The sequence below is a fragment of the Eptatretus burgeri genome, chromosome 9 (genome assembly GCF_056783735.1).
Source record: "Eptatretus burgeri isolate ZD-2024b chromosome 9, Ebu_testis_v1, whole genome shotgun sequence".
Classification (NCBI taxonomy): domain Eukaryota; kingdom Metazoa; phylum Chordata; class Myxini; order Myxiniformes; family Myxinidae; genus Eptatretus; species Eptatretus burgeri.
The window spans coordinates 99990139-100013357 of record NC_140969.1 but is presented as its reverse complement, the minus strand read 5'-3'; the positions used below and the strand labels follow the sequence as shown (position 1 = coordinate 100013357).

Genomic DNA, 23219 nt, shown 5'->3' with positions numbered 1-23219 from the left:
TTCTCAAGTTCTTCAAATCCCAGCTGTCTGCCCATTTCAACAACGTTTTAAACAACATCTTGAATCGCATCCTCTTGAAGCCTCCCTTGGGAGTGAGGAACACAATCAGGCCAGAGTTTCCTCCACACACCGTTGAAGTTTGCAGAACTAACTTCCTTCCAAAACTCATCGATGTTGTTGATTGCATTAAATACCATATGTTGAGCCAATTCCAGAGCTCTGACGTTTTAAAATGTCCAATTTCATTTGAAGGGAAATGCTTCGTTTTTATTTCATTGGGCTGCGACAATTCAAACTTTTCAGGACAAATGAAATGGCAATAAAAATTGACATCAACTCGTTGAGCAAGCTGTAAGCACACAGACTAAATGTGTTCACAACAAGTTCGGCAGGAAGAACAGAAAATGGTGTCGTGTAGGTCCCTACATGGTGTATGTTCGTGAACCTTTACATCACTTTTGGTACTTTCTTTATCGCATTCCTCATCTCTGTTGCGTTTACATGGAGTGCAATGTAAATTTAGGCGAACTGTAGTGCTGGGTCGTGATTTGGATATTGTGAAATACGGATTCGCTCACATTACATTCATTTAATGTAAAACCGCGTGATTTGTTTTTGACCTTTAAAAGTGAAATACAATTGAAGCTCTTACAGACCATCAAGGAAGCATCATGGACTGGAGCATGAGCAGACCGGTTCTTGTGAAACACCGGGCACATTTATATATGTCTGAAGCCAGTGAGCGGATTAGGGAGGGTGAGTCATAATGTAGAAGGAGCGTAAAAGTGAAACAAGTGTGTCGAGAAACTGCGTATGGCGAAGACTGCACAGGCAGTCCCCGGTTTATGAACACGACGTGTTCTTGAAAATGATTGCAAGCTGGATGTTCGTAAAACGGACGATAAATTCCCTTTAGATACATGTAACAAGTGATTAATTGGATCCAGAACACAAATTAAGCCCTTTTTTATTTTTAGATCCTCGTGGAGATCTCTAAGTCTTACTCACGTTGTTGTTCTTCATCTTCTTCTTGTGGACTTTTTTGTTTCACAGCCTACATTTTTCATCGAAACTTCCTGAAACTTGGCATGTATATGTAAAAATACCCTGCGCAGACAGTAACCATCTCCGATTTTGAAAATTCCTCCCAGAAAAAAAAGTTATGACGTCAAAATATCTCCGCTAATGGAAATCGCCTAAAAAAATTATCTCCGAAAGTAGGCAAGCTTTTTGAATTCTGTTTGTGGGAATCTAACAGGGCATTAGCAGAGATGAATTACCGCACATATGATGCATCACGATGACGTCATATCAATTTTTATGACGTCATTCCTATTTTTATGACGTTATTCCTATTTTTTGACATTTTTTGTTTCACAACCCAGAGTTTTCATCGGATCTTCGTGAAACTTGCCATGTATATGCAGAAAGCCCACGTGCAGGCAGTAACCATCTCTGATTTTGGAAATTCTTCCTAGAAAAAAAAGTTGACGTCATAATATCACCGCTAATGGAAATCGCCTATACCATTATCTCCGAAACTAGGCAAGCTGTTTGAATTTTGTTTGCGGGAATCAAGCCGGGCATTAGCACAGATAATTTATCGCAAACCTGATACATCACAATGACGTCATATTCGTTTTTATGACGTCATCATTAAGAGGATGAGGATCTTAGCTCATTTGAGCTTGTTTACATAAAAACGTTATTAAATGTACTTTTAAAATAAAAGTTGAATAAATTAGAGTAAATCAAATGTGTGTAGTATATGGGATGACGAGGGATAACGAGCTAGCTCGAGGTGTTTGTGGTGAAGTGGGGTGTGCACCACTGTTTCTCGTGCTGGTAACGAACCCTGCGGAGAGATTGGTGGAAGAGTGTTGGAGCGAAGCCCATGTGAAAGAGGTGTGAATTATGGTGTGGATCAGTAGTTAACTCTCGAGGTCCTATTTCCTGCATTTAGAGTCCGCGTGGTATGTTCAAAAAAGCCATGTTGGTGTGAAGGCTTCGAACGTTTGAAAGACAAAAACATGGTAATAAAGCACAATGTTCGGAAGCTGGGTGTTCATAAACCGGAGGCTACCTGCAGACGAGGCACGCCTACCCATCTCTTCACTGATGGATTTAATCAAAGCACAGCACGTTGTACTTCACAAACATATCGCATGTCTTTCTATAAGTCCCAATGAGGATGTAAAATGAAGTTAAACACGTGAAAAAAAATCGTTTTTTTTAATGATACCGTTGTTGCTGGTGCCGTTGCTGCTGTCATTGTTGTTTGTCCACTCCTTCAACATACTTTTATATATTTTTCTATTGCTTCACGAAATATTAAGATATATAATTTTTGTGTTCTTCTTCAATGCCTTATTGAGGGATTATAAAAGAGGCATCTCTAAGATTAAACGGACTCAAATGTTTGTTCCACATAAATCAATTTTTAGCTTTCCAGCAGTACCATTTTTAGCTCACCTGTTCGAAGAACAGAGAGCTATAGCGATACCCCCGGCGTGAGCGTGAGCGTCAGCGTCAGCGTGAAAATGTTAAAGTTTTTGGTGCAAGATATTTCCTTTCTAATGTTTTTATCTCCCACACTATTTTGTTACTGATTACAATATACAAATACATATATTGCTTAAAAAAATATTTGGATCAGACTTCACTGCAATGCTCTATAAAAAAATATTATTAGACTAGTCTTTTAAAAACGATAAATGTATAAACAGACGAGCAATGAGTGGCTTTGACACCAACTCTCTGGTTGCTATTCCACTACAGCAGGAACCGCTGAAGCTTGAGGTCATGCTTCTTCTTCTACTTCTTCATTTCGCTTAACATCTTTTCATTTCTGTTCCGTATAATTCCATCACACACACGCACAGACCCTTTTTGTTCATTGTACAGTATCGGCTATTCCTAAAACATAATATAATTTGAAGGATTGTGGTAAGTTATGTACATGTCACTACATCATATATTCAACTTTGTTTAAATTGTAAACCTCAAAACATAGTTCCCTTACCGAAAGTAAGAACCTTAACCTGTAAGCAATGAAATGGTTTTTCTGACAGCATGGATCATCAGCTGGGCACCGTTGTTCCTCGAGGACTCGATCCTTTCAGCCCAGAAACTCTCCAAACAGCGGATACACAACTTCGATCACGGATCCACATTAGTAGATTACCTACATTGGTAGATCCACAACATCAGCTGCATCCAGGCATTCGGTTAACCCATCAATGCAACATCACAAAACAGACTTTGCTCGCTAGATGATTTAATGTACTATCACATAGTTACAACTCTTATCACATATTCTGTTGTATAATTTCATTAAATCATGCACATCTTACCTGAAATATAACATGCCCACCAACCAGGATGACCACCCCACTCACCTGTCGATCAAACTGTTATTTAAATATTGAAACTAATATTTATAACGGGTTTTCTACATGCTGCACTGTTTCCGAACAACTACTGAAAGTACGATTATATCCAAATTTATGGCCTCTTCCACATTTTTACAGTATCCATAAGTAAAATGACGAGTGGGTAGTAGACAACCAGTTGTTTTTTTCTGTGTTTCTCGCACCGCTGCTGTGTGCATTCATCCTTGCATTACATCTCTGCATTGTTTCACCAACATGTTTCATCACACATTTGCTGCAAGTCAATAAGAAAACTATGTTTGAGGTTTTACATGTAATTATTAATTTGGTTTATTTTAACTTGTAAGGTCTAGCCATTACTGTACAATTAATGATATTATTTGTGGCAAATATTGGACAAGCTCTGCAATTGCAAATCCCACACATTTACACCCTCTGGATTTGAATAAGTGTTCCCATTGGCTAACTCAGAATGGTCACTTCCTACAGCTAACATATCTGAGTTAACCACAGCATTACCTTGTCAAAGAACACAAATTATCTGAGGATAGTTAATCCCCAGGGAGGAGGGAGAACATGGATGGACTCACACACACACACACACACACACACACACACACACACACACACACACACACACACACACACACACACACACACACACACACACACACACACACACACACACACACACACACACACACACACACACACACACACACACACACAGAGACACATACACACACACTTGTCCCCTTGATACTGCCAGAAGAACACCCTCTGCTATTATTAAAGCTAATTGATAGTTTTCCCTGACATCACCACGTCTGGGCCATTTGCTGGTAGACCGACGTTTTGGAGGAGATGCGAAATTAACAAAAGAATGTACAAAATGATCATTGTTGTATTGTTGTTAAATGTGCTATAGTGACTTTTAAAACGATTTCAAACTATTTTACACTTGACGAATCAAGTCTTGCCTCTCGCCATTCTCATCTGTAACGGCGGACAGTGGACATACCGAATGTGGAATGACGTCACGATGAAACTTTCAAATCACAACACCTTATAAAGAGCCAGATTTACTTTTACGCAACTTAAAGTACAAGGGGTCCTTTTTGATGCAATTTACAATCGGCAAAGATTATTTTAATTCTTCTTCAGGGATTTCGAAAATATATACTCGAAATATAATTCCAGCCTGTTATTCAATATTATTATAGATCGTTTCAAATTTCCAGGGCAATGTTACCTCCAAGCAGATAACTAAATGGGGGATTGATGTTTTTAATCAATGGGAAAACTTTCAGAACAACGTCATTAAAGAGTTCAAAGTTTTCAGACTCAAATTTATCACTTCAGCTTTTCTTATTTTGTACAAAAATCACTCCAACACATGCTACTACAAACTTCAAACTAATTCGAAAACTCCAGGATTGCTTAATTAAAACTCAATTTTCATCCATATTTTCGAGGGTCCCTGTCATAACTAAAAGGACGTTGACGAGGAGGACCCATCTTCCAGGAACTGGTCGTTGGTGGACGTTAAAGATCCCACAGTGTCCTTTGTGAAGAGTAGATGAATTATTGCCAGGACCCTGAACAAATGACTCATTCCTTCCCTGACTGACCCTGGTAATGCAACTTGGCAAACCACCCAGAGTTACCTTTGTTAAGAGACTGCTCTGGCAGTGCCAACGCTCTGCAAAGACAATGGTACATATATTATGCTCAAAGCCCGGTCTTCAGGAACCATCATCACTGACCAACAATGGAAAAACACAGCTTCAAAAGAGTAATATCACAAGAACAATGTTAATAGCCAGTTATCTGATGAACACACATTCCATTTTAGATGCATTTTTGTACATTGGAGTTTAAAAATAATTTTTTATTTAAAAAGCTTCACAAACTGGAAAGGTTCACCATTTTTGAAGGGAGTTAAAAAAAAAAAAGGTTAAAACTTTGGGAGTAATTTCAACATGATGCATATACAATAAAATAATGTTTGGGATTTGTATGTGTGCTACACCTCAACCCCCTCTTTTCTCCCACCCCATTCACCTGTATGCAACCTGTGTCCGTTGGCCCAATGCCATGTCATAAATTGATATCCAACATGGTAATCAACACAAATGATTATATTGAAAATAATAATCTTCTTTCAATCTTTGCTCAACAGGATTCTTATATGTTGACTTTTATAAATACCATGAACAAGTACCTTGAAGTCGGAGTGCCCACATACTTCGTCACGACAAGCGGATACAACTTCTCTACTATAGCAGGGATGAATGCGGTGTGTTCCAGCGTTGGTTGTGACAACAACTCAATGATGCAGAAAATACAGTTTGCCTGTGACTTTTCCAATCGGTAAGGTGTACAAGTCTTCTTTTTCCTCTTCTTCTTTCCTATGTAGCACAAAGCTGTGAGCAGCATTATTGGCTCAGGGAGCAGACCGTGCCGCTGATGTAACACCCCTTCTAGGTTTGGGCAGGAATGTGTAATTTATTCAAGGTGCTGGCAATAGCTCGCCTTCTCTTCATGAAGGACACCGAGGAGTCTTTGTCGTCCACAAACTAATGCTGAGAGATGGCACACTCAATTTAATGTCCATCCGAGGGACGGCACACAAGTTGATGCATCTCTCTGCCTGAGAGACACCATGATGACGGTTTATAGTTCGGTCTGGATTTGAACTCAGGCTAGACGGCTCAGTGGCGAGTGAGTGCACAGGGCTGAAAAGCCATCCTTCCAGCCCATGCAAGTTATGATGTTTATCTGCTGATGTCATACGATTCATTTGCTGTTCATTTCATTTTGCTCGTTTTGTATTTAGCAATATTCGTATAGTTATTTACTTTTTTTACGTCTGGCACATATTGCCTTCCTAAATATCAGTTTTTGAACTGGCCTACGAGTGCTCTCATCGCAACCCCTGGCTTATGATGCAACTGAATCGGTGTTTAAATCCCATAGACCACATGTGTTTCACATGAGGGTACACCAATGTCTACTCATGTCTTAGTCTTTCATATGATTTATGCACAAGCTTCTTTATGAACCTGAGATGAGTTAAATCTATACTAATAAAAAGGTAATTGTGTGTGTGTGTGTGTGTGTGTGTGTGTGTGTGTGTGTGTGTGTGTGTGTGTGTGTGTGTGTGTGTGTGTGTGTGTGTGTGTGTGTGTGTGTGTGTGACTCCAAAAATAAAACCTAACAGCCTGAAACTCTGCATGCATATGAAGAAAACTTCAAGGAAGTGCATGAGTGAAAATTGGGTGTTTGGGTTAATTAAAACACCCCTTTTGAGGATAATTAATGGCATTATTGAATTATATCCTTCAGGCAATCCTCAGCCACCTCACTCTCTGGGTCTTAAGGAGTTTCCTAAGTAACCAGCTGGGGTCTGAAGCCGCCATGTTTTTTGGCCTACTCAACCATGCCTTGACTTGGAACAGCCCGTAACGATTTCTCACCGATAAAGTTTTGTTTTTTTTCACTTTCCTCACTCATATTATCGAATGCTTGTTCATCGTAGGTACGGATCGTTGTGTACATCGCTTTTTTAAGTACTAGAGTTTTCAAATTAGGAGCTTGGAGCAATTTTATTCATTACATGTTACGATTTTCCACGATTTCCTCTCACGGACTAATTAAGGTATGTCATCAAAATATTCTTTCGGTTTTAAGGATCGGATATCGTCCGGACTAAATATGTGTCAAAATCTGTTGTGAAATCTGATAATTTAACGAAATAACGAGTCTTATAACTAAGCTGATATACCTATTTACTTTAAGCAAGCAAGGTTATGTTCCTGACTCCATACATACACAAGAACATGTGAAATTTCTAAAGCATTAATCTTATCTTTTTCCACTGTTTGGAGAATTATTTTGAGTGAACAAAAAAATTTAGGAACGTAACAAAATTTACCAGCTTCATTGAGCTATATGATTTAATGCATTCACTGTAAGACCTCGCGCCTTGTCCCCTGAGGGACTTCCTATCCATAGCGTCTGCCAGATCTGTGTGTATATTTTCAGAGGTTTCGCGAGGTGCTCTACATGGAATCAAAGGAAATCTGTTAAAAAACGGACGTTAAAAAAAAGTTATTACATTTCCGTGGACCCCGAACCGATGTACCACGTAACATGTGCACAGATGAGCAGGCAAAATGGCAGATTTTCTGCAATGTTTATTTCACGGAACCAGTTTCATTGAGCTATATGATTTAATGCATTCACTGCTGGACCTCGTGACCTGTCCCCCAAAGGGACTGCCTCTCTATAGCATCTGCCAGATCTATGTCTATATTTTCAAATGTTTTGTGATGTGCTCTACAGGGAATCAAAACAAATCCGGTAAAAAACGGATGTTTTAAAATAAAGCTTTAACGTTTGCACAGACTCTGAACCGATGTACCACGTCACACATGCACAGACAAGCAGGCAAAATGGCGCATTTTCTGCTCTGTTTATTTCATGGGCGATTGAACTTTGTAATGCCTCCAGGGTTGTTCTGAATTAAGATGACTGTCGGGTGTCGATCTAGTCGAAAAAAAAAAAAAATTGAGATTTTTTTTTTCTACCCTTATCAGTATTTCCGGCGATATGTCGGGTAGTCGATCTCGTCGAAAAAAAAAATTTTGAGTTTTTTTCTACCCTTATTATTGGGTTGTCGATCTAGATTCTAGTCGAAAAAAAAATTTGAGATTTTTTTTAATACCCTTATTATCAGTATTTCTGTCGATATGTTTGTCTGTCTGTCTGTGCTTGTCTATATGTGTCTGTTCGGTCCAGTGCTCCGTTAATACAATAGCGATTTTGATGAAACTTGGTTGGTAGGTTCATACCATGACCTAGTTGTGTGCAAATGAGAACCGTTGCTATGGACACCACCGTTGCCTTGCAACGGAACTTTGAAATTTTCAGAAAAATCATAAAAAATTAATTTTTTCGAAAATCAAAAATCGGGCCACGAGCGACTGTGGGCAGTACATTCAGCCATATTGTCAAAAAATTCCAGCCGGATCCTATGAAAACTGTCGGAGAAGATAGACTTTGAATGAACCCTGCTCAAAAAAAAAAAAAAAACGAAGTTCGTTATATCTCAGAGACTATGAGTCAGACAAGCCGGATGGCAACATGGCTGCTCGCTCGAGATGGAAAGCTGGCCGACGCGACGAACCGATATTCATGTACATGCTATCAATCAATTTAGCACAATAAATATGATTATCACAGCCCTCTTAGTTTGCGCCCAGAAACCCGCCTTGTGAAATTTCAGGCATGTTTCCAAAGAGACTCTAACAAATGGCAGCCCTGGTAATTCCATTTATCTATTCGCTAAAGATTTTATTTTTTTATATGATGCTGTAAGACATTCTCCTTGGGCACAAAAAAACAGGTCCCTCGGAGGTCCAGTTTTGGAGGTATTGATTTTTTTTGTACAGTCCACAATAAGTGTACGATGTACGATAAAGTATATTAGCTGTTGCTAAGCAACGGAGGTGTGCATAGCAACCATTCATTTTTGTGTACATGCTAGCCACATTGTACACATTTCACGCAAGTTTCATCAAAACCAGACTCTTTCTCTGAGAGATATTCACAATTAACCGTTTCTGAAATGTTCGACCTGTACTCACCCAAAACCTCCTACAAATATTTTTTGTTCGGGCTGAAAATTGGCATGAAGGGAGCTAGATAGATTGCGCACAGAACACTGAGCTTCAATCTTTCGATTTTTTTTATTTATTTTTTTCGATTTTTTGACCACTTTAAAGGGCCGTTGCTATGCCGTTGATAGGGCCCAGGGTCCCATATTCAAAAGCACATGATTCCCAGAAATATTGATCCTACCTACCAAATTTCATTGGAATCGGTTGAGTGGTTTAGCCTCGAGGCTTGAACAAAGTTTCGTGGACAGACAGACAGATAGAAATGTCCAGAATAAGGGCGCAAACTAAGAGGGCTCTGATAATCATATTTATTGTGCTAAATTTATTGATAGCATGTACAGAACAACCCTAACAGCTTGACTGGTATCTACATTTATGGGTTTCAGAATGTGGAATGGAATCCTCCCAGGGCAGGCTCAAAGTATCCACCTTCATTTCAGGAAGGGGTCACGATTCACAGACCAAGCTGTGAAGTTTTCTGTTCTCAAAGTTTTGTGCCGAGTGCTCTCTTCAAGATTATTACTGAGCCCCGGACAGCTTCCAACTGTAGTTCGTTTCTAATATTATACCCAGGGATGGTTTTTAATATCTCTGTGAGGTTCTTCATCGTCATTCCCGTGAGGTTCTTCATTCTCACTGGTACAACTTTGGCATTCATTAACTTCCAGGATCTTTTCACTTCATGCTTGAGGTCTTGGTGTTTGGTCATTTTCTTGATTTCTGCATCGCTGGTCCAAAATCACTGGTGTTAACACCTCATTTAGCAATGCCTTCTTCTCCTTTGTTTGTGCCTAAGATGATATCTGGCCGCAATGCTTTGTTTTCAATGTTCACGCCCGATGGGATCATAAGGTTGTACGTGAGGGGTACTTCATTGTTTTCAGTGATTGCTTTTGGTTCATGTTCCCACAAATTTTCTGGAACTTGAATGTCAAAGTTTTTGCAGATGTGCCAGTGGATTACTTTACAAACTCTGTTGTGTCGATGTGTGTACAGCTGTTCTGACATGTTTTTTTTTTGTTTGTGTTCGCTCATTAAGTGTCACCTATCATTTTCTTTGCTAACGCCACCTCCACCACTCACCTGTATTTCATTTTTTTCCTCATACTCCCTACCCTTCTCTCTCACTGTCCCCTCCTCACTCCCCCTCCTAATAAATTGCAGCACTCTCCTCCCATACCTCTGTCGCTCTCTCGCTGTCTCTGCCTGGCTGTCTGTCTGTCTGTTTGTGTCTCTCACGCGCCCTCCCTTCCGCAGTGAATAGCAATGTTTGGTGAGGTGTCGCTCCCCCCACCTTATATCAGCCTCGGGCGAGACGTGACATCAGGGAGACGAGGGTGCTTGTTGCCCTGCTCCTGTCGCGTCTCCATTTGCCCTAAGCACAGGGTTTCGGAGGCTTGACAGGGGAAGGATGAGAGATTGGGATGGATGTATGGATAGAGAAGGGGATTCCAAGAAGGTTGGGAATTACAGGGAGGATACAACCTGCTAAATACACACAACACATTTTCCCCATCGCCGTAACGAGGGGAAGGTAACCTGACTAAACACAATTACTCATGAAATATCAAACTGAGGGTTCCTTAAATGTTGAGTGTGTCACCCCGGGGTCCTTTATCCATAACCACAACGGTATTTTTGTTTGGAACGAATGCATGAGGCGAGACTATGTGCTCTACGGGTGTGTTCTCGTTGTATTCTGCGACGGACACAAAAATGGAGCACACAAAATTATATACAGTAATACTTCTTGAAGCAATCGAAGAATATATCACAGTAAACAGAATGACGACACAAACAACAATGACAGCAGCAACAACAGCTACATGTTACAAAAGATCGGTTTTTTTCAGTGTTTTCACTTCGTTTTACATCCTCATTGAGATTCACAGATGGATATGCAATATGTTTGTGAAGTGCAACGTGCCATCTTCTGATTAAACCCATCAGCGAAGCCGCAGGCACTGCCCTGTTTTTTAAAGTAAAGTTTTAACCGTTGTGGGAACATTCATGCAGCTTTCTCTCCTCCTTATGTAGGTCTTACCTTAGCATTCCTGCTTCTTCCTGGGTTGATGACTTCATCGACTGGCTCAACCCAATGTCCTCATGCTGCTGCAACAAAACGCAATTGTCTCCTTTCAACAAAGGTGAGGAAAAATCGTGAAGGCAAGTCCCCATCTGGCCTGTCCTTGATACCCCATGTTTGTGGTTTTCTCAAACTTCTAGACGTGCTGTTCATGCAAATTTGATCTGTGGCAAATGAAACTTAAACTGACATCCTGCAGTTACACCAAGTGATGATGTTATTGGAGGTATTTTGTGTGGGGGAAGGAGGATGGTGTGTGTCATCAAGGTATCACAAAATAATTATGAAAAGTTAGGAAACGGGGAAAAAAAATTGGTGGGAGGGAATTTGGTTTGGTTTGGGGTGGAGAGAGGTTGGGTGGGTTGGGTTGGATGTGAGGGGTGGGTTGTGGTGGGAGAGATGTGTGGTTAGAGGGGTGGGGTGGGTTTGGTTATGTGAGGGGTGGGTTGGGGTGAGAGAGGATAGGTTGGGGTGGAGGGGTGGGATGGGTTGGATGTGAGAGTTGGGCTGGGGTGGGTGTGTGTGGGTGTGTGTGGGTGAGAGGGTTGGGTGGATGTGAGGGGTGGGATGGGTTGGATGTGGGAGTGGGGGTGGGGGGGGTTGGGGTTGGGGTGGATGTAAGGCATGGGTTGGGGTGGATGTGAGGCGTGGGATGGGGTTGGGGTTGAGGTGGATGTAAGGCGTGGGTTGGGGATGGAGGCGTGGGTTGGGGTGGATGTGAGAGGTGGTTTGGGGTGGGAGGGATGTGGTTAGAGGGGTGGGGTGGGTTCGGTTTTATGTGAGGGGTGGGTTGGGGTGGGAGGGATGTGGTTAGAGGGGTGGGGTGGGTTCGGTTTTATGTGAGGGGTGGGTTGGGGTGGGAGGGATGTGGTTAGAGGGGTGGGGTGGGTTCGGTTTTATGTGAGGGGTGGGTTGGGGTGGGAGAGGATAAGTTGGGGTGGAGGGTGGGATCGGTTGGATGTGAGTTGGGTTGGGGTGGATGTGAGGCGTGGGTTGGGATTGAGGTGGATGTGAGGCGTGGGTTGGGATTGAGGTGGATGTGAGGCGTGGGTGGGGGTGGATGTGAGGGGTGGGTGGGGGTTGCAGGGGATGGGTTGGGGTGGGAGGGGTGGGGTGGGTTGGGTTGGATGTGAGGGGTGGGTTGTGGTTGGAGGGGATGGATTGGGGTGGGAGGCATGGGGTTGGGGTGTATGTGAGGGTGGGTTGGGGTTGGAGGGGATGGGTTGGCGTAGGAGGGGTGGGGTAGGTTGGGTTGGATGTGAGGGATGGGTTGTGGTTGGAGGGGATGGGTTGGGGTGGGAGGCATGGGGTGGGTTGGGGTTGGGGTGTATGTGAGGGGTGGGTTATGGTTGGAGGATGGGTTGGGGTGGGAGGGGTGGGTTGAGTTGGATGTGAGGGGTGGGTTAGGGTTGGATGTGAGGGCTGGGTTGGGGTTTGAGGGGATGTGAGGGATGGAATGAGGTTAGAGGGGTTAGGTGGGTTGGGTTTTATGTGAGGGGTGCGTTGGGGTTGGGTTGGATGTGATGGGTGGGATGAGTTGGGTTGGGGTGGGAGGGGATGTGAGGGGTGGGATGGGATGGGGTTAGAGGGGTGGGGTGGGTTGGGTTTTATGTGAGGGGTGGGTTGGGGTTGGGTTGGATGTGAGGGGTGGGTTGGGTTGGGGTGGGAGGGGATGTGAGGGGTGGGATGGGATGGGGTTAGAGGAGCGGGGTGGGTTGGGTTTTATGTGAGGGGTGGGTTGGGGTTGGAGGGGATGGGAGGGGTGGGATGGATTGGGTTTTATGTGAGGGGTGGGATGAGTTGAGTTGGGTTGTGAGTTGTGGGGTGGGTTGGGTGGGTTGGGTTGGATGTGAGGGGTGGGATGAGTTGGGTTGGGGTGGGAAGGGATAGGTTGGGGATTCTGCTTTCAACACCAAGTTGCACATTCAGCAAACTTTCAGGATATTTTTTTAGTATCTTAAGCATTTAAACATTTCAGTCCAGTCGAAATGTCATAAGAAAAAAGAAGACGACCAGACCCCTATGTGTAGTATTTTCTTGTAATAACATTTCAATTCATTTACTCTGAAAAATTTCCACTCAATTACGACAATTTTAAAAAACGAGTGATTTTGATCCGTATACCTACAGAGTAGTTTAGAGAATGCTTTCCGATTGTCTGACAACAAAACATATTTTTTAATATCTTTGTCATATGATCAACTATATGTGGGCTGCTCTAGAGTTGGAACACCAAACAATTTACACGTTCTGGCCTTTGATGGAAAAACACTCAACATTGTCTTCCCAAAAGCATTAAAATCAATATGTTCAATTTTGTTGATATATTTGTTCAACATTTTGTAGCTTGATTAATAAAATGTTTGTCTCGAAATATGTGCTTAACTGTGGTAGTCCAATAGATGTACGTTGCATCCCAGGAAACACTGGGTACCTTTATGGGTGGAGGGAAGGAAAGGGTGGAGATGGGAAGAGGGAGGGGAATTGGTGGAGTGGGAGTCTGAAGGCAGGGGATGGAGTGAATGGAAGCAGGGGGTGGAGTGAGAGGAGGCAGGGGGAATGGGGTGAGAGGAGGGAGAGAGGCGAGAGCAGGGGTGGGTCGGAGTATCGAGGGAGGGGTGGGTGAGAGGAGGGATGGGGTGAGAGAAGGTAGGGAGGTGGGGTGGAAGGTGGCAGGGGAAGGTGTGGGAGGAGGAAGGGGAAGGGGTGGGGTGGGAGTTTGGAGGGAGGGGTGGGGTGAGAGGTGAGATGGTGGGGTGGGGGGTTGCAGGGGGAGGGGTAGAAGAGGGAGGGACCCGGCATTGTCCAGCAACGCTGGTTACCTTTACTCGTAATGAATAAAACGGGAATTTTTCAGTCATCAGCAGAGGGTTAAATGAAAACTGCTTGTGCTTTGTTTTTATCATGTGGACTGTACATTCTGAAACATTGATTTTAGGTTCTTCTGTGTTGTGCAGTTGAAAAACGATGCCGCCAATCTTGCATGAAAACTCAACATGATGGTGTCATCCGGCCTTCCCCAGATCAATTCAATAAATTCTTGCCAAGATTCCTCGATGACGTACCCACACAAGAATGCGCTAAAGGGTAAGAACATTGTCCTTTCTTAATTTTGGCAAATTGGAACATTTGACAATGGGCAAAGCCTTAATTCGCAGCTTCATGGAGTACTGCTCCCCTCTTTGGGCTGGTGCCCCTGCCTCACAACTTTCTCCGCTTGGTGTCATCGGCGAGAGCAAGGCATTTCAAAAAATTGGGATCTCTCGTGAAAAAGCTGAATATCTGGCCCTGTTACTCCCTCATCGCAGACAGGTTGGTAGCCTCTCTGTCTTCTCCCACCTTCTTTCTGGTCTTGCACCCTCTGCTCTTTCCATGTTATGTGTCCCCCCCCCCCCAACTTCTCTTCCCTTTCCACCCCCAGGTTTCTCCAGGGTGCATGCCTTCTGCCAGTAATCCACCTATAATGAAACTACCAAACACCAGGCTCACTGCTTATCTGCACTCATTTGTACCTTTTTATCTCACCGAGAGAACAAACTTCCTCAGTCTGTTCAATCTTGCTCTTCCATCCAGGGCTTCAAAAAGGCTATTCACCTCCTTAGGTCATCCACAAATCCATACTGATGATACATTCTACCTTTGTTGACCCTTTTCAGGCCCACCTCTTCCTTTATAGGTGATTGTGTTTTCTCCTCTCATCCTCCACCCACCCTTCTGTTTTTACTCCATTGTTGTTTAATCTCCGGTCATCCCTTCCTTTTCCTCCAGGCCCTTTTCATTCCTTTCTCTATTCTTTTCCACAAGGGTGAGGCTCATTAAATAGTTCGGCTATATTCACACTAGGCAATGGGGCAACAATTAGGCACAACCAGCAAGGGGATGCCAGCACAGGAAAGGGAGAGAGAGTGACAGGGTGTGGGAGAGAAAGAGGGGGAGCGGTGGGGTGGGGGAGACACAGAGGCAGCTTCGGGGCCACTGGAATCTGCAAGTAAGAGGGTTGGGTTAGCAGGGGTTAATAAGAGTAATATAGATCATGGGTCAAGATGGGCGAATTCATGAATTGGTGGTGCATTGCCTGCTTAAAGCCCTGTGGGGAAAGAGAGGGAAAGAACGGCCTCTGGAAGGCTATTTCATAGATGGGGAAGCAAGGAATACAAGAGTTGAAGTGTGCAGTCAGCATTGATTTTAGAAGTTTAACCAGGAGTGGGTTATTGAAAGAGCATGTGCATCCTGGAGTTAGTGTGGAGGGTTGGAGGACTGAGGGAGTGGAAGGAGCAATGTTGGAGAATAGATGGTAAAACAAAACAAAACAGAAAAACAGAGACCACTGACCTGCCTGCAATGTGAGAGCAACAGATCTAGTGCTTACACTTCATCATGGGAGATTCCAAAAATATTAAGAGCTTTAGATTTCACAGAATCCAGGAGAGACAGATGTGATGCTGGAACATCAGCCAATAGCAGAAGGTGGTGCTCTATTGAGGTACGGACAAAGGCCATGTAAGCTGTGAGTAACTCTTCTTTTCCAAAGAAAGACTTGGATCGGCAGAGAATGCCCAGTCAATGGTTGGCTTTGGAGGCCAGCTTTGCCATGTGGTCCTCCCAGGAAAGGTCGTGGCTGATAGTGAGGCCTTGAAGTTCGACATTGAACCTCTTCCTATGGTGACCAAATAAATAGGTGAGTCTATTTGACGATCATTCCAAAGCGATTGGGTGAGACTGGGATTTTCCAGGTTTGAACGACATGTTCCATTTATCAAACCAATGTCTAATCATTTTCAGATCAGCAGAGATGCAGCTGCTGTTTGCCTAGCAGAGGGATGGGGGTGCTATACGACAATGTGGCATCATCTGCAAAAAGGAAGAAAAGTTTATCCGGAGCATTTAGAGTTTATTAATACAGATGAGGAACAAGACTGGGCCCAACACACTGCTCGGAGAACTCCAACCTTCACTGGGAGAGGGGAGGAGAGGGTGACATTGATGGAAACATATTGAATGCATGAGTGGAGGAAGTCAGAAATCCTTTAATGAAGGCAAACTTCCTTGCCACAGGCAACAACAGCTTGGCCAACAAAGCAAGATGCCACACTATCAAATGCCTAAAACGTGTGAAGCAGTGTTAACACTACTTGGAAAATTTACCAAGATCTTGGAGGATTGAGACCCATCTTGGGATGTACTGTGTGTCTTCCTGCAATAAAGATGCATCCTTCCCCATTTGTTGCAATGTCCAGCCATTCTGAAAAGTAGATTTCATGATAATCTGATGGAAGTTATTGAGTTAAGAACAAGAGTGCAATAATCTGCATAAGCCTTTTTGGTACTTCATGATGTATTCTGGCATCTTTATCAATCTCGGTAGCTATGCAAATGCTCGAGGATAAAATGTACGGCTTTCAAAACTTTATGACTTCACTCTTTAGTAGCTTTTCGGCACATCACTTTTTACGCATTTGTGATGGGGCGGCCATTTCTCTCCCGTGCCATCCCCTCCATATGGTGTACTTCCTTACTCCTTGATATGGGTCAACTTTGTAGAAGAACTGAGACTTAAGCAAGAGTACACGGTGTTAACATCGGTTTCTGTGTGACCTTTGATTTGTGACAACTAAGTCGAGTTGACCTTCTCGGCTATGAAGTGTTGTTACACATTGGTCAAAACAACTTTAGCCGAACTGTTCAAAGATAATGGCTGATTGACTTTTACCTCCTCATGGTTGAATAAGTAATTTCACTTTTATACAATCTAACCGATCAAACTTTGGATGCGTTTGGTTCACACGGAATTCCATGATTGACAAAAAATATGTCCTTTTATCTGAAGCTATGCGCATAATTTCACAAGAATTAGCCAGACTCGGTGGCATAATAGTCAGAGCATCCACTTTGATTCTGGAAGATCAGCTGTTCGAACTCAACCTTGGCCAATTCATACCATAGATTTAAAAGATGGTGTGTGTGCTGCTTCCTTGCTTGACGCTCGGCATTTAAGAAAAGGATAGATCAAGGACAAACAACCATAGTGCAGGCCTAATAAGCTGAATGGTCTCCTCGTGTGTTTAAGTTCCTTGTAAGGTGACGGACGTTTAGATTTTATGTCATGGTGATTGGCTGTTCATATTTTACGTTTGCACCCTCTGATATTCACATATAGCATGCGTATTCTGGTCACATCTTATAATCGCCTATACTCTACTGGTATTCATACCTTACGTACTCGCATTCATCGTAGCATTTTGTTTCTCGGTCAGTCGTGAACAAAGTACCAGGTTTATAGACTTTACCCCTATACAACAGGTAATTTCCTTTGACTTGGGGCATTATATTTGTTGTCCGAACAGAGATAAATCCTTAAACATTGAACAGAAAAGAGGACATTCAATAAACGCACAAACGAAAGCTTATTTTCTTTATTGAGGAAGAAGTCACTGTCCTTTCTCATTGTGGATGTTGGGAGAACCAGGAGGGGAAGAAACACCGAGAGCACATCAAAGATCATGACCTGCAATGCGCAACAGTTTTCTCCAATGGCTTGATTTCCGATCATCAATTTAGATTCAGACCAGGTCATTCTACCATGGATATGCTGCTTCTGCTCTCCCAACAATAGATGGAGGTCTTCAATGCCGGACATGAAATCCGAGCCGTATCCCTGGACATATCACGTGCTTTTGATACGGTCTGGCACCCTGACCTGCTCACCAAATTCTCTTCCTATGGTATCCAAGGCCATCTCCACTCATGGCTCGCAGACTTCCTCTCCTGTCACAGTCAACGTGTGGCCCTAAATGGAGTTCTTTCATCCCCTCTTCCTGTCCAGGTTGGAGTTCCTCAAGGCAGCGTTCTGGGCCCTGTTCTTTTTCTAGTTTTCATCAATGATCTCTCCGACTCTGTGGAAAATCCTCGTTATCTCTTTGCTGACGACTCCACCCTCTGCTGTACCATCTGTCACCCCTCAGACCGGCAAGTAACAGCTTCTTCGCTTTCTGCAGATCTGGATAAAATCACAAACTGGTCCAACATGTGGAACATGTCTTTCAATCCTGACAAATGTCACACCCTCATGATGTCTCTCCGGAACGACCGTTTGGAACCCCCCCCCATATACTTTCTCAACAATCCTCTGGAAGAAGTCCTTTCTTTCAAGCTTCTGGGTCTCACTATCTGCCATGATCTTTCCTGGGAAAGCCATATTTCCAACCTGGCCTCCAAAGCCAGTCGCCGACTGGGAATCCTCCATCGTGCAAAGTCCTTCTTCAGCCCACTTGACCTCCTGACCACATACAAAGCTTTCATCCACAGCCTGATTGAGTATTGCTCTCCCCTCTGGGCTGGTGCTCGTGCCTCTCACCTTTCTCGGCTTCACGCTGTGGAAACCAAGGCATTTCGGATCATTGGTATCTCCCGCGATGAGGCTGTCTCTGGGCCTCTCACTCTCTCACCGCAGGCTGGTCGGTGGTCTTTCTGTCTTCCACCATCTCCTCTCCGATCTCGCACCCCCCTGCTCTGTCTGTGATTTGTACCCACGACATTTCCGCAGGGTGCTCAAGGTCCCCAACAACCCCCTTCTGGTAAAACTACCAAAATCATGAATCACTGCCCACCTTCACTCTTTCATTCCTCTTTTTTCCCACCTTTGGAATAAACTGCCTCACTCTGTTCAATCCCACTCTTCCCTCCAGGCCTTCAAAACAGCTGTTCACCACCACTTCTTATCGTCCCCCATCCAAATCCTAGGTCTTTTCTACCCCTGTTAGTCCACCCAAACCCACCTCCTTCAAATTCCCTGCTTTCCTTCCTGGAAGTCCCTGTCATGTCCATCTTGTATACCCCGTGTTCCCCGCCCTCATCCCTCTCCCTTCCAGAGATCTCCTAATATCTCTGTTCCCCACTGTTTTGTCTTTCCCATGCCCCTCTTGTCTCATGCCCCCCTTTCTGGGTGCTGTGTGTTCGCTCTCATACGAGCCTTGACGAGGTATACAAATAAAAAAACTGTTTGGGGCACACTTCAGCCCTTCGGAGGCCAAGTAGACCAAGGAAGGAAATTATGCACAGCTGGCTTAGAGCATGTCCACCATAAATTGAACATGTTAAAAAAGCTTGAAGTGGGATACATCCTGCTTCCAGAATGAGGATTAATATAGCAGTGGAAAAAAAAGCACACACACAATTTCTTACCACTCTGGGCACAAGTAGTAGCCCAAGAGCCCACAAAGGTTTATTTGTGTTTTGTTCGTCAAAAGGTCTGAGAGTTGTTTGTAGAGTGAAAATGTCTGTAGAATTCGAATTTGCTGGTCTGATAAAAATCCACTTGGAAAGTTTTCCACAAATCGCGTTTTTATCGGAGTACCCTATAATTACTTATATGGTTACCATACCCAAGGAGTTGCTGTAGCTGTGTCCAATAAGCTGACCCCAATGATAATTGAGCTGTTAGTGCCCCACTAACAAATCAATGCCCCAGACGAGATACACTTCTAGTCTTGGGGGATTTCAATGCATCGACTGGAACTGATAGGGATGGTTATGAGACATGTGTTGGTCCTCATGGGTCAGGAACTATGAACCAGAATAGCACTAAGTTCCTTGACCTTGCAAGAAGTCATGGACTTAGGGTGGCTGGTTCATGGTTTCAGCGCCCACAAGCTCATCGCTGGACTTGGTATTCCAACGCTGGTGGTGTGGCAAAGGAGATTGACCATGTCCTCATTGACAGTCATTGGAGGATGATCCATAACTGCAGGGTCCACCGGAGTGCTCAGTTCCTCAATACTGACCACAGGCTTGTTGTAGCAACTCTAAAGCTGCACCTTAAATCCTGGAGAATGGTACCATCCCAGCCGAGGCTGGATGTTGGCAAGCTCAGGGATGAGAGAGTAGCTGAGGAGTTTATGAACAGGCTGAGTGGACACTTGGGGGGTCTGGGTGCTTTGGGGGGTCCTGAAGAGTTGTGGAGCGCCTTCAAACCACCATCCTTGATGTTGCCAGTGGATGTCTTGGAACTCACCGCAGGGCAAAGAAGAATTTTGTCTCTCAAGGGACACTGGATACCATTGAACAGAGTCACAGGGCCAGGCTGAATGGCAGAGCTGAGCTGTTCAGGGAACTGAGGCGTAAAACTGTACGTGCACTGAGGGTGGACAAGGAGGCCTATGTGCGAGGAATCTGTGAGGGGATAGAGCATCACCTGTGGACAGGTGATTCTCGTCCCGCTTACAGGGGAATTCGCGCATTGCGTTCATCCAAGCCCATCCCTCGGAGCACTGCAGTTAGAGCAGAGAGTGGTAGGCTCTTGACAGAGGAGTCTGAAGTGAAGGCCCGCTGGGCCGGTTACTTTGAGCGGTTGTACCAGGCTGATCCCCCCAGCTGTCGAGTTGGACGTCAAGGGTGTAACAATCCCTGTTGCTGACCCTCGAATCAACTGTGGCCCACCTTCGCTTGTGGAAACACGGGCTGCGGTAAACCGGTTGAAACGGGGCAAAACTCCAGGGATCTTTGGCATCCATGCTGAACTTCTCAAGGCTGGTGGAAATGCTGCACTCGTGTCATTGCATGCAGTTTTGTGCTCTGCCTGGAACACAGGCATCATCCCAACTGATTGGAAGAGGGGCCTTGTTGTTCCTCTCTGGAAAGGGAAGGGTGATCGCCAAGACTGCAACAACTACCAAGGGGTGACGCTGCTCTCAGTGCCGGGCAAGGTCTTTGCTCGGATAATTCTTGATAGGGTTCGCCACCATCTGCTTGAGCACCAGCGTCCAGAGCAGTCAGGCTTTACACCAAAGAGGTCAACGATTGACCGTATCCTTGCTCTTCGTGTCCTCACCGAACGCAGATGAGAGTTTCGGCAGGGGCTGCTTGCAGCCTATGTTGATCTCTGTAAAGCGTTCGATTCAGTGAATCGGGATGTCCTCTGGAGCATTCTTGGTCTTCGTGGGGTGCCACCAAAACTGATCGATCTGATGTCTGAACTCTACTCTGGTACTGAGAGTGCTGTGAAGTGTGGTGGTACCATCTCTGACTTATTTCCAGTTGTTACTGGAGTTTGTCAGGGGTGTGTACTTGCCCCCACACTTTTCAGCACTTGTATGGACTGGATTCTAGGGAGGATGTCGGAGAGATCAAGCTGCGGTGCATCGTTTGGGAATGTCAAGATCTCGGACCTTGATTTTGCAGATGATGCAGTCATCTTTGCGGAGACTTTAGATATCATTTTGGGGGCCCTCGAGGTGCTGAATGAGGAGTCGGAGCCGCTGGGATTACGGGTTTCTTGGGTCAAAACTAAGATCCAGGCTTTCGGTGACATCTTGGATGCTGCTGTCCTGTCTGTGTCTGTTTGTGGTGAGGATGTTGACGTCGTGGAGAGATTCACTTACCTTGGCAGTGATATTCATGTCTCTGTTGGCTGTGAGTCAGAGGTCAATAGACGTCTGGGTCGGGCCTGGGGAGTCATGGATTCACTGGATCATGGGGTGTGGCGCTGCCGGTACCTGTGCGGGAGGACGAAAGTCCGAGTCTTCAGGTCCTTGGAACTTCCAGTCTTGCTCTATGGATGCGAGACTTGGACTCTGACCAAGGATCTGAGACGGAGACTTAATTCCTTTGGTACCAGGTCTCTTCGGAGAATCCTTGGCTATCGCTGGTCGGATTTTGTGTCCAACGAGCGGTTGCTGCGAGAGACTCGGATGAGATTTGTTACCTGCATAGTCCGTGAGCGTCAGTTGTGGCTGTATGGACATGTGGCTCGTTTTCCTGACGCTGATCCTGCTCACCAGATTCTCTCAGCGAGGGAGTCTCGTGAGTGGAGGAGGCCAGTGGGCCGACTACGTGCCTCATGGTTGCAGCAGGTTGACCATCATCTCAAGGAGATGGGGATGGGCCTGGCATCTGCCTGGGGGATGGCCAGATGGAGGCCCCTGGAGTACCGGCGGAAAGTGGACGCAGCGACGTGCTGTTCTGGCACATGCTCCCATACCTGACCTGACCTGACCCTATAATTTCCCATGAACGCATTTCGTTTCGTGAACGTTCCAAACGAACTTTATAAGTAATTAATTTTGACTCAAGCCCAATAGCTACACCCAAAAATGAGATGTCATGCTGAAGCTTATCGTTGGTCGGATTCTATGAACTATTCTGTTTCTCAATTTGACTTCAAAAAAGTTGGATTTGCCTGATTTCAATGATTAAGCCTAACTTTACTTACCGGCACGTTTTATCATCTTATATTTTTTTGTGTATTTTTTCCAGTCCTGAAGTTTTCAAGAGGATTATTTACAAAACTAATGTACTATTTTGAAGAACAATCATTCCCCTTTACTATGCAAAAAAACAATCACGCAAAACGATTTATATTTTGCAGAGTAATGACTAAAATAATATACATGGGGTTACTTGGAAAATATCGCAATTTCCGATGATTCTTGGAATATACATGTAAATGTAACATAAGTCGAGGCTACGTTTTAATTACAATATAGTGATTTATTGACATTATCATAATATGACAAATTGTTAACAATGTATAACAACATAACCATGATAATCAGATATCTGTCTAGTAAATGAAATGGTTGTCGTCCATGTGTTTAATAGCAATGTGTTGAGAATTTTGGAAAATGAGCATACAGATCTATTGACTTTTGTTCAATATGTTCCTATAGATCTGGATAAGTGTCTTGGTAATCGTTGGTTTTATAATGAATCCATGAATGTATCTGAACCGTCATCACACAATGAGCTTTCCATTTTGCTCATCTCCAATCATCGTCGTCCACGTCCGATTCATCTGATCCACACAAAAGTTCTCCGTGCGACATTTCCACATCTTCGTCGTCCTCTGATTCGATGACGGATTCCTTTTCACTGAAGATCTGGCTGATATGGCGTGGCATCTGATCACCATCAAACCAATCGATTGCGTAGCTTCCATCAACCAGGATCCATCCGTGTTGGCACGGCTGGCCACATAAGCTAGACGGATCTTGACGTGCAGCTTTCTTCCACATAGAGGCAACATAATTTGCTCCCTTGATTTTCTTTATCAGAACGGATCGA

The 23219-nt window shown here is 44.2% G+C and overlaps 1 protein-coding gene across 1 annotated transcript in view; it reads left to right on the top strand.

Annotated features, from left to right (window-relative positions):
* The window catches only part of NPC1L1 (NPC1 like intracellular cholesterol transporter 1), a 124826-nt gene that overhangs the window by 76556 nt on the left and 25051 nt on the right, over positions 1–23219 (top strand). Inside the window, exons 11-13 of the mRNA XM_085896330.1 lie at positions 5575–5765; positions 11114–11223; positions 14120–14249. Coding sequence (XP_085752456.1) covers positions 5575–5765; positions 11114–11223; positions 14120–14249 — 431 coding nt within the window. The remainder of the gene's footprint in view (positions 1–5574; positions 5766–11113; positions 11224–14119; positions 14250–23219) is intronic.